The sequence below is a fragment of the Plectropomus leopardus genome, chromosome 23 (genome assembly GCF_008729295.1).
Source record: "Plectropomus leopardus isolate mb chromosome 23, YSFRI_Pleo_2.0, whole genome shotgun sequence".
NCBI lineage: Eukaryota > Metazoa > Chordata > Actinopteri > Perciformes > Serranidae > Plectropomus > Plectropomus leopardus.
Genome location: NC_056485.1, coordinates 19,447,917 through 19,465,379, shown reverse-complemented (window position 1 = coordinate 19,465,379; position 17,463 = coordinate 19,447,917). Strand labels below are relative to the sequence as shown.

Sequence of the window (17,463 nt, the reverse complement as noted above, 5' to 3'; positions counted from 1 at the left end):
TTCAGTACTTTTCTCAGATTTTAGGATATTTCACAGATTTTAGGGTGTTTCTACAATTTCGGGACATTTCTCTGATTTTAGGACATCTCAGGGATTTTAGCACATTAGGGTCTTATCCAGCATCTCAAAAGCTCTATTTAATTCTGTTTTATGCACTCTGATACCTTTATATATGCTAAAAGTACAAAAACAATCCCCAGTGTGAATCACTTTATTTTTATTTATTTATAAAGGCTGTGAGAGTTTCTTGACAAACTGAGAACATTTTGTTACTTCCTGAGTTGAATAAATCAATTGCATGGGACAGTGACAAAACTGACCTTTGTCAACACCCGCTATAAACCCACTTCTGTTCTTGCAATTTTGTCAACACTACCCAGAAAAACGTTATCATGCACCACAGGTTTTAATTACTGAGATGCTGAGTCATTGGCACAATTAATTAAGATGTTTTTGTAACAAAGCCCAACATCCTGTTTGACTACATGCTGCCTGAAAGTCACCTTATCTCTCCCTGGAGGTAGCGCATCATTTGCAGAAAGGTATGACAAATGTGAAGAATTAGATGCCCATCGTCCAAAGACATGAGAACAAACACAAGAGAGTGTACATAAATCACACAAAGGCACATGGAGGCGGCAGACATCACTGTTACCACAGCTGGGATGATTTCCATGATGAAGGGAACATATTTTATTCCTCATTCCATCACTGGGCCTTGGTCAAGTATGGACACAGTGTTCAAACCGAGGTGTTACTGACATTAAAGTTACTGTCATTAAACTGCCCATTGTGCTTCCATGCATAAATTAACAGGGTGGAGCACAGAAAAGATGCTGTTAATTGTTGTTTTCACGCCAATCAAAAAAAAAAAAAATTTAATGTCTCCATAAAAAGTAACACTTAAGAGAGATTTGCATCAAGGTGTTAATTTGCTGTCTTAGCCCACCAACATAAAATGTTGCCATTTTATACTTCTACAAATCACAAAAAAAATGTTATGTCTGCATGTTTCATATGTATCATATCTACATTTCTAAACTGACATATTTTGTTCAGAGTGAAGTGTGAAAAAAGAGCACATTCACAACATGAAAGTTACAGAAAAACAAAAAGCTGAAATGTGCTCAAAGCTCGGCTCTTGCAGGAACTGCAGAATTCTCCTATTAAATTTTACAGAGTTGATTGGTCCAGTGTTTGTGTAAAAGTGTCACCATGCTTTTACTCTGTGGGACCCTGCCTGAGACCAGAAAACATAAATCACAAAAAATATAGGTTGAAGTTCGACAATGCTGCCATTTGACCTACTTAGTGTTTCAGCCTTAACCAGTCCTGCCACATTGACATGTTACACTGACAGGCAGGCGAGTGGGTGTGGTGTGACTTTCCTTTTTGTGAGACAGGAAAATCACAACCAACACACAAACACACACACATGCACACACACACACATGCACAAAAAAAGCACCTTTTATATGTCACAGCCTGAGAAGCAGACACAGTTCATAAGGAAAGGTCTGAGGGATCAAGATACAACAAACCAACAGCCAGAAAAAAAAAAAAGCTTTTTGGATCTATTTTCAAAGCACTACTGTCAACAACAAAGGTATCAACTTTTACTTTATTATTTCAGGGTGAATGCTGATTTATCTCAAAAAAAAGTTTATTGACGAGACAAAACCATTTAGATTTCTTAAATGGGTCACTCAATGGACTTTATGTGTAATAAAATTTGTATCGTTAACTTTAAAACCTATTTCTTAAGGACACTTTCATTTTTTTTAATTATACTTTTTTCTTACTTTTTACCTTTTGCTTATTTTCAGGTAATTTTCTTGTAACTTTTTACTAATTATTAAATTCTGGTCCATTTCTTATTAAGCTGGTCTTCCCAAATTTTGAAAAGAAATTAAGCCTATTTGCTCCAGTTTCAAAAGGCTAACCACAGTAAGGATGCAACAGAAACAGTAATTTTAGTGTCACTGTATCAATTTACACTTGTAAACGTAAAAGAAAAAAAGACTAGCAGGAACCAGACAATATTTGCTGTTTTTACTTGAAAAAATGACCAACATTTTAAACTACTTTTTTCTTTGTTAGTGTGTTTCAGTTCTAAACTTAAGTTCCACAGTAAATGTATTTCAGAAAAAGTTATCCTGCAGAGGCAAAATTAAGGAAGTGTAGTTTTATAACATGGAGATCGAGTGTTGTTTTTAGTGCATTATTCAAAGTAAGAGTCTGTAACAGTTGTGCATTCATAGTTAAGCATTTTTTTCTTGGAGGTTCCTGAGTTCACATCATGTCTTACCTCTCATCTTTTCTTTTATCAAGTTGGCACTAATATCACATTCAGTTGTTGTTAATCTTGTTACAATATTGTTTACATGAATGAATATGTATGTGGCTTGCTTGCTTTTGTTCTCTTGGCTGCAAACTAATTTCCTTCAGGGTTATAAATCTCAAAGCTACTAGATGTAATGTTTAGAGAATTTAGAGCAGTATATATGACACTTTTTTTTAGTTTTGTCTTTTTAAAAAAATCAGAAGCCAATAATTTGATTTCTGTGGGTCTTTTTTTCTCTCTTTTTTCTTTACTTCACCTTTTTTAAAACTAAATTTTAGGATTTAAAAAAAAATTGGTTGGGTCTTGTTCTTTTCATGTTTTAAAAATAAATTAAGGCAATTTACACAGGTCTCAAAGTGTTAAACCTAAAAAAGATTTCGAGTATCTAATAGTGTCTTTGAAATAATGATTAGTTTCTATTTGGCTTTAACTCTGAGAAACTTTAATATCTGCTCCCACAGTCTCTAAACAAATAGCTGTGTGATAGACACTAAGAAAACTAACTGTTTCCCATGCATGTTACCCGGGACATGTTTGGATAGTCTCCAGCTCCCCATGACAGTAAAGAAAGATAAGCAGGTGTATTATATGCGTTTGTATGTACTTTGTATGTGACAACACAGGACAGAATCTAGCCCCTCTTCATTCCTAAAGTCTTCTGACCATGTTAATCAGATATATGGCAGCAGAGGTGATCTGTCTCTGTGTCTGTGATACATAATGTGTCCCGTTGTCTCTCAGATCTTCAGCTTTCCCATGATTAGGACTGCCCTCACTCCACTTTCCATCCCTTTCACCGTCTCTCTCCATTGACACTTCTATCCGCAATTCACTTAAAAGATCAAACAGCTGTTGCATTATTATGGGTGGAAAATCCCATTATATGCAGCTGGACATTACTAGTTGAGAAAGCAGTTGGACAAAACCATTTGTGGATACGCAGGTGGCCAGCATCAGTTGAGTTTTTTTTGTACACTTCATCGTATACCTAACCATCCATGCCGGCATGTGTTGATGTCCCATAGTTGGTTGCCATGTGCTTTTGTTGCCGAAACATAACCGTGTGCAGCATAATACCACCATGAACTTGTGTTGACGTCATGGTAGCAGCACCTCACAACTAAAACAGCAGACAGAGAGATATCTTAAGTGCAATATGTGGACATGGAAGTCCACTGACAAAGTGGCAATGTGATGACTTGGGATGAGAATGTGTTAGTTATCCAGATTTGGTCATCTTGAAAATTTTATATTGGGGTGATCCACTCCGATGTTGCCTTGAAAAACTGGCCCAAAACTAAAAATAGATTAGATGATCCTGGATTGCGAAACATTGGATTTCAGAATCTGGAAAATTCTGATCCAGATTAAATTTTTTAAACAACTGGGCCGTGGTAGAGGTGGACAGTTGAGAGTAGTCAATGGCAGTCAACATTTGTTTCTTTTAACAATGGAAACAAACTTTTCCCTAACTTGAACCAAGTCGTTCAAGTTGCCTAAATATAACCAAACCTTTGAAAGGTATAATTTATGGCCTCTTGGACTGTTAGATTACAGTTTATCTTATTATGAACAAAAATGATGCTCAATAAGTAATTTCATGTTGGATTGCTGTTGGGAAGATGTTGGAAGAATACCTAAAGTCACAAAAATGTTGAATTAGTCACCAGGAGTGGGCGGATTCAAAGATCCAATCACCCATCCATTAATTTTTTTTAGCAATAATGCCGACAAATAGACAAATGAACTAGATACCTAACCTCCTTGGCGGAGGTAGTAATCTAAAACTTCAACATAAAATTGGGTTGCTTGGTTTGGATGAAAAATCACAAACCTCTGCAAATATTGATCATATATCTGGTGGAACTTCTCTCTGACAAATAACAATAAGCATTTGAAAATGTGCTTGTTAGTCTTTATCCTCCTTTAGGCCAACCTGATTGGATGATATTGACAAGTACAGTTTGGAACAACTACATGGAGAAGCAAAGCTTGTCCGTTGAACTGTTTCAAACATTGTTACTTTTTTCAAAAACATGATAGCCTCTCACTTTTGTTTGGACTGTTTGACTCTTCTGTATTGATTTCAGCTGTATTTTACTCTCTCTTTCCTCAGGATGTCTTTATATGGAAGCTTCCTGTCAGATGAGCAGTTCCAGTGCTCGATCTGCCTCGATGTGTTCACCAACCCTTCGTCCACACCGTGCGGCCACAGCTTCTGTATGGCCTGCATCAGCAGATACTGGGACGGATCGAAGGTGAGTGAGTGTCATATGAAAGACATACCAAATATTTACGACAGCCGTTTTTCGCTATTGTCTCTCTAATGTGTGCCAGGTTTTTGGCCATAACTTGAGAATTCATATGCTCAAATTTCTGACATTTCTGTTCTGACATTTTAAATCCAAGAAAAACACTTCTCTGTCCATTACTTATCATATCTAAGGAACAGAAGGGGAGACATTTGGTCAGATACTGAATTGATGACACTAATCTTTAACTGTGCTGATTGTAGAGATCTTCTGTTTGTGAAGCGTCCATGTTTTCACAGACATGAATGTAAACTATAAGTGCAATTAGACTGGTGTGTGGAGGCTTTCCTCTGAATTTATGATCTTCTGTGGTTCCTTTTTTTCTTTCAATCCATCCAGATTTGCCAGTGTCCTCTGTGTAAGAAGACCTTCCAGAAGCGCCCAGACCTTCAGATCAACAGGACACTGCGAGAAATCACTGATCAGTTCAAATCCATGACAGGAGGCGGAGGAGGGGGGAAGGAGAAGACAAGCAGGAAAGGAGGAGGGGGAGGAAGAAACGGGCGCATTCCAATAAATTTATTCGATGAACTGAAGAAGAAGCTGCCTCGACATCAGCTAAAACAATCAATGATACTGCCCTGTGAGACTCAAGGTATGACAGGTTATTTAGGGTGTAGGCTGTGTTTTTTTGTCAGTTTTATCTGTTGGTCCTGAGGGACTAAACACAACAACATTATAGAAAAAAATGTTTCTGAAAACACTAGAATATATCCCAAAACAAAACAGCATTTCAGAAAACAAAACAATTTCGTTTTCTGAAATGTAGTGTTTTGCAAAATATTCTTGTGTTTTCAGAAATGTACTGTTTTGGGAAATGTGATTTTCTTTTCTGAAATCTTGTTTTGTTTAGATAAATGTTGTACACTTTTAGGAAAAGATATTTTGTTTTCTGAAATGGGATTATGCTGCAACCTGTTTTGTTCTCTTTTAAGAATGGACCAATTTGAAAAACTGTTGTTCCCATTGTCATTTAGACACATAAGTTGGAAAAATACTGAAGTTTCCCTTTAAGGCATATTGCTGGGCACGTTTTCAGGGGTGAAACCTTGTACTCATTTTAGTCAAGGTTTTCATTCCTACAGAGGCTGTATGCACGTACTGTAAGTCACACATAATTGACAGCCTAAACTCCCAAAAGTGTTTTTTTTTTTAATCATTCTTCAAAAACCTAGCTTGACTTGTCATACGAAGTGGCTGAGCCAGTCTGCTCGGTTTAGTTGCACATTCTGCAGATGACATACGTAACTGTCGTGTCAGAGATACAGTATGCTGCTCAGATAAAATCTTTAACAAGAATCTAGAGCCACACCAGCAGCTCGGAGAGGCTGGAAATGCTAACATCAGCATATTAATATGTTCATAGCAAGAAATGCTCACCAGCTTAATAAAGTATGTTAACATTTTCTACTCAGGATTGAACAGAAATAAGTTGCCCACCCTTCAGCTTCTTTATACTTTAATTTTTGTGTATATTCTGCCTTGGAAGGTATATCCATCCCAACGACACCAGTTACATCTCCACTGGCTTCTTCAGTACCAAACGACAGTCCAATCGCTGCCCAGACCAACCCCTTCGGGCCGCCTCCACCACCTCCCCCTTTCACCCGCTCCAACGGCCGCAGAAGGTTCACTGTGACTGGGGCTGCAAGCAGCTGCAGCCTCCCTGTCTGTGATATCCACCACAGAGGATTAGTGGTACTTTACTTTTACCTTGATTTAAACAAATACCTGTAGTTGATTTTCAGTCTTTAAGATTTTTGTAGTCCAGTGATTCTTAACGTACGGCCCATGGGACAAATCTGGCCCCCAATAGGGTGTTGGTTGGCCCCCCAACCATTTTCTAATCCACAATAAATATAAATTGCTTCACAGTGGGAAATGTTTTTGTACTTTTAGTATACAAAAGGTCCCAGAGTGCATGAAACAACATCAAAAGAGAGCTTGTTTATCAAAGAAAAGTGACAATGGAGGATACCCCACACCCCCGACAAAGATCCTACCTAAACTCCTATTGTCCTAAACTTTCAAAAATCCTAGAAATTTCCTAAAATCCTAGAAACATCTTAAAAACCTAGAAATGACCTAAAATCTAAGGAATGTCCTTAAATTCTAGAAACATCCTAAAATTTTAGAAAGGCCCAAAATCTTAGAGATGTCTGAAAAATTGAGGAATGTCCTTAAAATCTTAGAAATTACCTAAAATCTTAGAGATGTCCTTAAAATCATAGTAAAACTGTAAAATCCAAAAACATTGGATCCTAAAATCCTAGAAATGTCCTAAAATCCTAGGAACATTGTAAAATCCTGGACACATCCAAAAATCCCAGTAATGTCTTAAAATCAGAAGAAAGGTCCTAAAATCCTTAAAATTACCTAAAATCCTAATATTGTCCTAAATTCCTGCGAATTTCCCAGAATCCTAGAATGTCCAAAAATACTCGAAACGTCCTATAATCCTAGAAACGTGGGCCTGCTGCGACTGGCCCCTGGCCTCCTGTCATTTTGCATAAGTGGCCCCAAAATAAGGCAAGTTGAGTATAAATGCTGTAGTCTGTTGAGCTTATTGAGGAACAGGAAGTAGAGTCTATGACTTTAGACTTCTCTAAGTTGTTTATGTTTCCATGACAAATTAAAAGTTGAACACTGCAACACTCTCATATCACTGATTTCAGATTTACTGCCGCACTGACCAAGTGTCCATCTGTCCTGAGTGTGAGATCGAGGACCATTCGGGTCACGACACAGTGACCCTGGAAGCTGAATGGATGAAAACCAAGGTGGGAAAAACAGATTGATTCTCAAAGTGATTCAGACTTTGGTTAAAACTAAAACACTACTGAAGTAAACTCCCAAAACAACAACAGTTGTAGAGGAAGAACAACAAAGTACAAACTGTTTCAGAGCAAGTGATTGTTGATATGTGATAGCAAGAAGTTCCTCATGTTTGGAAATCTGGGCCAAACAAAGTGAATTTGATAAGGACACAAAGCAGTCTGGACTTATGCCTCTGGTATGTGAGGGATAGTAGTCAACACGTTCTTGGCCTCAATCAAGGAACATACAAACTATGAGGATATTTAGCTGGCCACATGCAACAAAATGTCCTAAGTAATGTTATTAGAAATATTATTTGTGCTGTTACTTATACATCTAATTCTGATCTTGCTTATATTCATGAAATATAGGCCCTGAGCCCCAGGATCACTTAACATGTAGCTAAACAGAAAGAGGTCCGTAACACTAAAGAAATTTTAAAACAGAAACAAACAGAAATCTGACGTCCTTAAATCGTTAAAGAAGCCTAAAAAGGAGCAATGTTAATCGGTTAATTGCTTTTTGTGGCACTATCCCTGCTGGAAAAACAGTGACAAGTCCCTAAGAAAACACCCACATTTGGTGCCTAAAACACTGATGTTAACACAGCATTGACTTGCTATAAAAAAAAAAACTTTGTCTTTGTTGGCCATTTGTTGGTTTTGAACAGTGGTCTGCAGTTTTTGCAGACATCTCGCCTCGTTTTCATACCATCCACCACCCCCTCCACCACAAGATGACAAAGTCAGCAAATGTGCTATATCACTTTTTAAACGTCACAATAATAAGCATGAAACATGCAAATGTAACATACTTGTGGTTTGCTGAAACTTACAATTCCAACATTTTCCTCTGGCGACTGGGTCGTTGCCTGTTGGTGGTTACACAAATAACCCCAGTTCCAAGCTCATTTGCTAAACCTCGCTGTTGCTGTCGTTACCCAAAGTTTAACTCTGGTGCAGTGATTCAGAGCTGCAGGCAGTCACGTACACCACGCACAACCACTCCATTATTGATCTGATGATGATAAACTTCTGGAGGCAACGGCCAATATTTTGGGGGGTTCTGTTGCAACTGTGCCCAGATTTACTCTAATTTCTGTCAGTGAGTACCTGCATATGACTGCAGATAAATAAATGAGCTAAAACGAAGCTAAATTTCCAGATGACTGCAGATGGGTTCCAAGATTACGTTACAACTCATTTGTTTTGCCTCTTTTTCTCTCTTTATTGACTTTCTACCTGCTGCTATAAAGTGATTTCTCAATACTTCTCTGACTACTAACAGAAACCAGAACGCTTATGATATCAAAACCGGCACTGTTGCCTGCAGATTGTGTACAAATACACATACTGTCTGGTTACTAAAAACTTATCTGCATTAATCACATACCTATTTTTATGAACCCAGCTTACAAAAAAAAACTGTGTGTGTGTGTGTGTGTGTGTAGGACCAGCTGAGTGTGTCGGAGAAGGAGATCCAGGAGATGATCAGACAGAGAATCAGGAAGATCGAGGAGATCAAACTGTCAGTGACTGATCTGGATGTAAGTTCCTGTAAACATCACAGCTGTGTGGCAAAACCTGTAAATCCTCCTGTCGTCCTTCTATCAGCTTTTAATCATAAACACTGTCACTAAATTTAAGTTTTGTTTTTGTTTTTTTTTAAGTCAACTTTTGTTTTTCTCTCAGCTTCTCTGGGTTGTGACCTGAATTAATGGAGATCCATCCAAATGTTTGGTTAACTCACAACATTTTACCTGAATATTTCCAGTTTGTTTCATGAAGTTTGAGTTTTCAAGGTTTTAATCCCAAAGTTGGGGTTTAGGAGTTAACCAAACTTTCAGGTGTGAGTATATTTTTTAGATTTTAATTTGGGTAACCAAATATTTATATTAATATTATAATTTTTAAAACTTTTTCCTCAGAAATGTAATCTGTTTTAATATCTTAATCAGGGGTATTTATTTCTATAGTTTTCCACAGACCTTTAGGTGTATTCCCAACTTTTCAGGATTTTACTTGATTTTTTTAATTTTACCTAAATGTTTAAGATTATTCCCAAATTTTCAAAGGGTTTAACAAAAATTTCAAATAGTTCATGCATTTTCAGTATTTAAATTTCTTTTTAGGGGTTTATTGGACTTTACCTAAATTTCTTTTTGCATTAAAAACATTTTTCAATTTTACCTTAATTTGCCGGCTCAGGGGTTTGACCATGTTTTCAAGGTTTTACTGGACTTGAAACGTTTTTACCCTAATTTTATTTTTGTAATTTTAGGTATTTATAACAATTTTGGGAAGGTCATGGTTTACAAATTTTATGTATTTATTCCTAACTTTTGGAGGACTAGCCAGTTTTAACCCACGTTTGGTGTTTTTACCCAAATTTTAAAGTCTGTTTTTGATTTTCATGTTTTATTTCTGTAATTTGGGGTATTTGTAACATTTTTAAGGGTGGGGTTCAGGGTTCTTAATTCATTCCTAACCTTTGGAAAACTAACCAGTTTTCAGGGTATTACTCAACTTTTGGGGTTTAGACCCCATATTTGGAAGTATAGTTTCAATTTTCAAGGTTGATCTCCGTAATTTGGGGTATGTATAACTCTTTTGTAACCGTCATGGTAACCAAATCTCATATTAATTCCTAACCTTTGGAGAACTAACCATTTTTCATGTTTTGAATCCACTTTTGGTTTTTTTTTTACATCCATTTAGAAGTCTATTTCATATTTCTATAATTTAGGGTATTTATCCTATTTTTGGGAGGGTCGTGGTTTTTAAGTTTCATATTCATTCCTAAATTTTTAAGGACTTACCAGTTTTCTGGGTTTTAACTGACTTTTGTGATAATTTTCATACTTTTCTAACAGTTTCTGACATTGTAAATCTGATCAGGAACCTAAAGCTGCTGAAAATTTCCATCTTTTTTGGGTCTTACACCTTATAACAATATCAGCGGAGCTAATGATTTAAAAACTTCACATGTGACGAAGGTGTGCTAAAAGTCTGATCATCACAAACTCTTAAAATTTCCCAGTTGGCGGTGGAGCGAGAGACGGCGGGCAGCGTTTGCCTGTTTTCGGAGCTGGTGTCTGCCATCCAGCGCTCCCAGGCGGAGCTGATGGAGGTGATGGAGATGAGCAGGAGGGCGGCCGAGCACCAGGCCGACGCCATGATACGGCAGCTGGAGCTGGAGGTCGAAGAGCTGCGGAGGAGAGAGAACGCCCTCTCCGAGCTCGCCCAGTCGGATGACTACATGCACTGTGTGAAGGTTGGTGAGGATCCAGTGTGGGAAATCTGTCATTTTCCATCCTTTTATTTATCGTCCGCCTACTTTCCAGACATTTCCGATGCTCTCCGCTCCTCCACCTGCCAAAGACTGGTCTGGGGTGTCGGTGAACTCTGACCTGGGAACTGGGACCATCTACAGGTCGCTGGCAGTGCTGGTGGAGAAGTTCGAGGAGGAGCTGAAGGTTATTGCAGAAACAGGTCAGTGAAATGCAAAACAAATACTTGTTTTCAAAGATAACAAACGCTGAAATATGATAACGGATGTTCTGCTCTCTGTGTAAAAACATCCGTCTTCAGGGTCAGACACGAAACTGAAACACTGCCCTCTGTTGGTAGAGTTTAGATTTTAGGACATTTCTGGGATTTAAGGACATTCCTGGGAATTCAGGGTGTTTCTTGGATTTTATGACATTTCTAGGATTTTAGGACATTTCTGTGATCTTAGGGAGTTTCTTGGATTGTAAGACGTTCCTAGGATTTTAGGACATTTCTGGGATTTTAGGACATTTAAATGCTTTAAGGATGTTTGTAAGTCTTTAGGGCATTTCTAGGCTTTCAGGACAATCCTAGGTTTTTTGGATGTTCTGAGTTTTTAGGGCATTTCTAGAATTTTAGTGTTTCAGGGATTTTAGCATGTTTCTCAGATTTTAGGATATTAGGGGCTTAGACCCCCTGACACAAGGACCTGTGTCAGGGGGTGTAGAGGATCCTCCACTTGATGCTGTTTTTCGCACTCTGGCACCTTATGTATGCTAAAAGTTCAAAACCAGTTCCCAGTGTGAATCAAGTTATTTTCATTGTGAATTAGAAAATGGTTTGGGGGGCCACCTGGCACTCTGTCAGGGGCCAGATTAAGCCTGCTGATACATGTGTCCTTGTCCTCTGCAGGTTTTCCTGCCTCAGTCCTGGAACCGAGTCCGGCTCGATCTCAGCCCAGTAAGTGTCCACTCCACCTGCAATATGGTCATCACAAAGTCACGGGCAGACCTTTAGACAATGAGCCCCAAGGCGACATGCATGTCTCTGGTCATTTTGTGTCTGCTTCTGTGTGGCTGTTTTCTGGGCTGGTCAATAATTTAATTTTTTTCTTTTTTTCAGGGATTAGAAGAGTACAGGAGTATGCAGGTGCAAAACAATATTATGGAGACAAAAAGTCAGCTTGCAGACGTGATTAAATACTAAATAATGTAAGATTATTTTTCTTCTTTCTGTCAACACAGTGGATGTGACTCTGGACTGCAACACGGCCCATCCCAGACTGATTCTGTCAGAGGACATGAAGAGTGTGAGACGCCCGTTAATTACAGCATCAACTAATTAATCATTCAGAGCTGATTTCAAGTCTGATTTTTGGCGTGCATGTGTGAATCATTCAGTTTTCAATGTAATCCAGGGAGGTAGTAAGTCCGGGAAATGTGTCTAAAATCGTGTCTATAATGTTGGTATGTTTTTTTCTTATGTATCAGTAATTGTGTCGTATCTATAAAGTTCAGTATTGATGAACTCTGTGTGTGTGTATGTGTGTGTGTGTGTGTGTGTGTTTGTGTGTGTGTGTGTGTGTTTCTGCAGGTGAGGTGTGGAGATCGACACCAGCTGCTTCCAGATAATCCGGAGAGGTTTGACAGAGTCGTCTGTGTGGTGGGGAGGGAGGCGATCTCCTCTGGGAAACATTACTGGGAGGTCAGCGGCTCTTTTCTTTAATATTTGACAGAAAATTTCTCAATCTGCCTCAAAATCTTCTGAAGAAAACTTGCTGCAAAATGACTTGATTGGTTGTGTACAGATTATGGTTAAAAATGATTAATTAAACTTAATATTATTACAGTTACAGCAGGGATACTCAACTTGCTTTGCTCAGGGGCCACTTTAACAGGACGCCAGGGGCCAAAAGCAGCAGCACCACACGTTTTTTAGGATTTTAGAAAGTTTGTAAGATTTTAGCACTTTTTTTTTTTTTAAATTTCGGATGTTTCTAGGATTATGGCATATTTTGAGGATATCAGGAAATTTCTTGGATTTAAGAATGTTTCTACAATTTTGGGGCATTTCTCAAATTTCAGGACGTTTCTAATTTTAGGACATTTCATGGATTTAAGCCCATGTTTCCATGATTTTAGGATGTTGCTGGGATTTTATGGAGTTCATAGGATTGGAGGTTTGGATTGGATCCTCCACTGGCACTTCTTTGTGCAAACACATTTTGGCACCTTATGTATACTAAATTGTTTTTCTTTTCGTAAGATTTTTCTTTTCTATTTTTTTAATGTTGCCATCTGTCAAAATTTTTTTTTTTTAAAAAAAAAACGCTATTTTGTCAGCTGAACATAATGTCAGACTGTTTGGTAATTTAAGAGAAATAATAAGTGACAACAAGAAAACAAACATTATTCTGTTAGGATCACAAAATACTAAGAAAATACTAATTTACAAGCACAGACAGAACAAGACGCAGTACATATTGTGTACATATTGTACATATTGTATTGTACATATTGTATTGTACATATTGTGTGCAAACGTCCTACTTCCTGTGATCAGGTGGACGTGGGCGGGAAGACGGACTGGGATCTCGGGGTGGCCAGACAGTCGGTCAACAGGAAGGGGAAGATTGAAGTCACCCCGAGCAACGGATACTGGTTCCTCAGCCTGAGAGACAAGTGAGTCTCGCCATCAGTTAATGTCCCCAAATGGGAAGCTAATTTTATAGACTTGGTCACGAGATTTGGGATTTGATTGGTTGCTTCTTTTCTGACCTGCAATGTCTCTCTCATCAGCCTCCTCTCTGGCAGCAGCCGGCAGCTGTTTTCAACAAATAAAAGCTCCTAAAACTGTTCATAACATCTTATTTAGTTTGTTCCGCTGCCCCCTACTGGCCAAAAAGGTCAACTTTATTCCTGTCAGTGTCTTCTGTCATTTGTTTCCTTCAAGCCAGTTTACCTTTTTTATTGTTTTTTTTTTTCATTTTATATTTTTAGATATTTATAATAGATGTCGTCTTTTTATTTATTTGTATTTATTTGTTTATTTATTTTACCTATTTTTTTCCTTTCATTTGTGATTTTATTGTTTTGTGTTTGTTGTTTTTGGTCTATTTTTTGTGTCATTTTATATCAACATTTTGCATACTACATCTTGCATTATTGTTGGGTCCTGGGGGCTCTATAAATAAAGTTTTTATTATTCATTAATTAATTTTTTAATAGCCTATTATAATAATGACTTCTAAAAAATTCTGTTACATAATTATTAGAATTTTCAAGCATTTTTTCCCAGGTCATTTCCTTAAGTTTTTTAAAAATATCTAAAATAAAATACATGTGTAGAAAAATAATATGGCTGGCTGTGACACCAGAGAAAAACTGTTTATATCCTAAAATTTCTCCAGCTTTTTCTTTTTATTAATGTTTTTTTGTTATTAAATTTTCCTTTGTGTTAACAAACTGTCCTCAGGAACAAGTACGCCTTTCGCAGTGAACCCTCCACCGACGTCCAGCTGAGCCTCCGACCACAGAGGATCGGGATATTTGTGGACTATGAGAGGGGACAGGTGCAGTATGGGGATAAAAAAAAACACTTTTTATTCCTTCATCTTATATCAGCTGGAGTGTTTTCAAATAATACTGTGTGTGTGTGTGTGTGTGTGTGTGTGTCCCCTCTTGGTTCTGCAGGTGTCTTTCTACGACGTTGATGCTAAAATCCACATCTACACGTTCAACGACACGTTCATTGAGTGCATTTTCCCGTTCTTCAGCCCGTGCACCAACAAATCTGGGAAGAACGACGGGCCGCTGATTATCGCACCTGTAAACATTAAAGATTAACCGAATATCCAGGGACGTTTTAACGATCTGAAGGCATCGAGGGGCTTAGCCAAAACGTATAGTAGTATAGTGAAGTATTCAGTTCCTTTAGTTACGTAGAAGTACAAATACCACACGCTGAAAATACTCTGTCAGGTCAAAGTCCTGCGTTGAAATGTTAATTAAGTAAAATTAGGTAAGTATGATCAGGAAAAAGTACTTTAAGTACTAAAAATAAAAGTAGCAAATGCACAGAAATAAAATTTGAAAAAAAAACAAACCCACAATCTAATACTTCCAATATGAAAAAAATGCCCAAAAAGCCTCAAAATTATAAAAAAAAGGAAAAACCTTAAAAAAACTAAAAGGAAGAAAAAAAATAAAATGAAAAAAAAAGAAAAGAAAACACCTCAAAACTCAGAATTATAAAATATTATTATATGAAAAACACCAAAAAAACCAACAAAACACACTCACAAAAAAATACAGAAAACGACAAATGAAAAATTATTATCAAAATAGTTACCAGTTAATCACATGCTTATTTTTGCTGTACTTTTATAAGCTGTTTGGTAATTTAATTTATAATAAAACATCATATTTTATAAACTCATGTTAGGTTTTTATGTGAAAATCCTAATTTGTGAAGCAACCGAAGCTTTCAGATAAATGAAGTGAAACGTACAATTATTGATCTGAAATGTCGTGGAGTAAAAGTATACAGTGACATGAACATAGAATACTCAAGTAAAGTGCAGTAACCTCAAATACTGTACTTGAGTACAGAACTTGAGTAAATGTACTTGGTTATATTCCACCACTGAGCCCAGACCGCTGTGGTGTGCGGGGGGATCACACTCTGAGATTTTATTTTTTCTTTTATAAACAAACTATTTTTTAAAGCACCTTATTTTCATTCAAAGTACACATCTTAATCACTGAGAATTTTAAATTTGTTCCTCAAATATTTTATAATTTTATAATTAAAATATATATAAATACACAAAAAAATCAGCTCTTTTTAGGAGTTTTGCTCATGTTTTAAAGGGTTAAATGGGACCTATTATGCTTTTCCTTATTTTCTGTGTATATACATACAGTTTATGTATATATATATATATATATATTAACTATCTTTTGTTCTCTGACCGTTAATAGTTTATTGATACAGTTGAGACATTTGAATTTTGTATTGTAAAGATTTTCTGATCATTTATTAAATAACCATTTTCCGATAAGTTTGACTTTCACTTTTTTTCTTGAACATTTTTAGCCAATTATTTTCTTTAAATAATGTTGGCCATTAAATAAAAAATGCTGCAAATAAAAAACACAAGACACTGAATGATCTTCAATTTCAAGCTTCATTGAAAACGATCCACACAACAGAATACTTTCATTCATAATTATTAAATAAAGAGTGAAACAAAACCACAAAAATGAGCCAAACGACGTGTAAACGATTCAATGAAACAATCAAACGTCTCTGAGGAGGGAGAAAAAAATCAACAAAGTGACCACACACAGGAATACACACACTGACATGAATCATACGTCATACAAATACAGCATTGATTATTATTACTTCACTGATAAATAACAGTCAAAGTCCTGCACCTTAAGAAACCACCCCAACTAAAAACAAACCATTAAGCAACCTGCAGTTAACAAAACTCATCAATCCAGTTTCAGGTTACCAACAACGACGACAAAAAGAAGCCCAAGTGCCAAAAAAATGCAGTTCCTCTAATGGCCACTAGAGGCTGGCTCCAAGCGCCGTGTTAAAATGCCCAACTTTACAGCACAAATAAACCTGCTTACAGCCTGGAGCTAAATTATTTTGTCTCTATTGCTAGTTTTTACGGAGGGTACATTTTAAAATACAGTAACTTACTGATTCACATTTTATTACGGCTTAAAGTTGTGTGTAATTAAGGGTTTGGCCACCAAATACGGCCACTTCTGGCTCCAAAACTCCAAATGTTTAGGCCGAATATTTGCAATTTGCAAAAATGTCCAGAATAATTCAGGCCGTACGTAGCCATTCCAGCAGCACGAGGCGAAAATTCACCTCAGTTTTGGTATGAACACCTTTAATTTACCGACAGATGTGTGAGTGGAATCAATCTTCTCATTCAAATTTTGGCAAAAAAGCAAATTAACATATTTATAAAAAAACAACTAAACTAATGCTTTCAGGGTATAAAGTAGCACAAAAAAGATAAAAACATACTGCGCGATGGGACGATAAGTTCTGCCGTGATGTTTACGGGTAAAAGAGTGCAGAAAATCTGTCAAAAAATGACATATTTTGACATTTCTGGGACACTGAGCTTGTTATTAAAGTTTGGTTTAAAATGCTTCAATTTATATATAAAAAACAAATTTATCTCTCATAATAATATCTGTATAATAACAATAACATGCTCTTTTTGTTTGTTACATAGCATCATATGTTAGGATTTTAGGGCAATATTTGGTGTTATTAAAAAAAAATATATAAAAAATGTACCTTTAAGAACTGAAGTTACAGGCAAATCTGTAAAAAAAAAAAAAAAATAAAAAATAATAAACATTTTACCGCATCAGTAACTATTTCAAGCTAATATTTGGCTGTTGGCTAAGTGTTGTGTCTTTGTGAATGAGAATTAAAAATTAACCGTTAGTTAACTTCTAATTCTGCTGTAATTCTCACAGCATGACTGAAATAACTTATTTTCAGAAAATGGCTTAAGAGCATTCATAAAATTTATCTAAATTCTGCTAACTTTCATCTCTACAAAAGAGGATAAGAGCCATGTTAATAAAAAAAATCTCAGATTTCGAGAATAAAGTCATAATATTACAAGATTACACCAGTAAATTTGCAACAAAAAAAATTGATTTAACTTTTAAAT

General features: G+C 36.6%; 1 protein-coding gene across 1 annotated transcript; it reads left to right on the top strand.

Moving 5' to 3' along the window:
- Positions 1–1,111: 1,111 nt before the first annotated feature.
- Positions 1,112–14,829, top strand: LOC121961806 (nuclear factor 7, brain). Its single transcript, XM_042511839.1, has 15 exons — positions 1,112–1,606; positions 4,461–4,602; positions 4,996–5,251; positions 6,146–6,354; positions 7,332–7,436; positions 8,924–9,019; positions 10,513–10,746; positions 10,817–10,964; positions 11,655–11,702; positions 11,865–11,891; positions 11,987–12,051; positions 12,336–12,446; positions 13,305–13,423; positions 14,217–14,313; positions 14,435–14,829. Exons 1-15 carry the CDS (start codon positions 1,290–1,292, stop codon positions 14,585–14,587), a joined length of 2,127 nt encoding a protein of 708 aa, XP_042367773.1. The 5' UTR covers positions 1,112–1,289; the 3' UTR covers positions 14,588–14,829.
- The last annotated feature ends 2,634 nt before the right edge of the window (positions 14,830–17,463 follow it).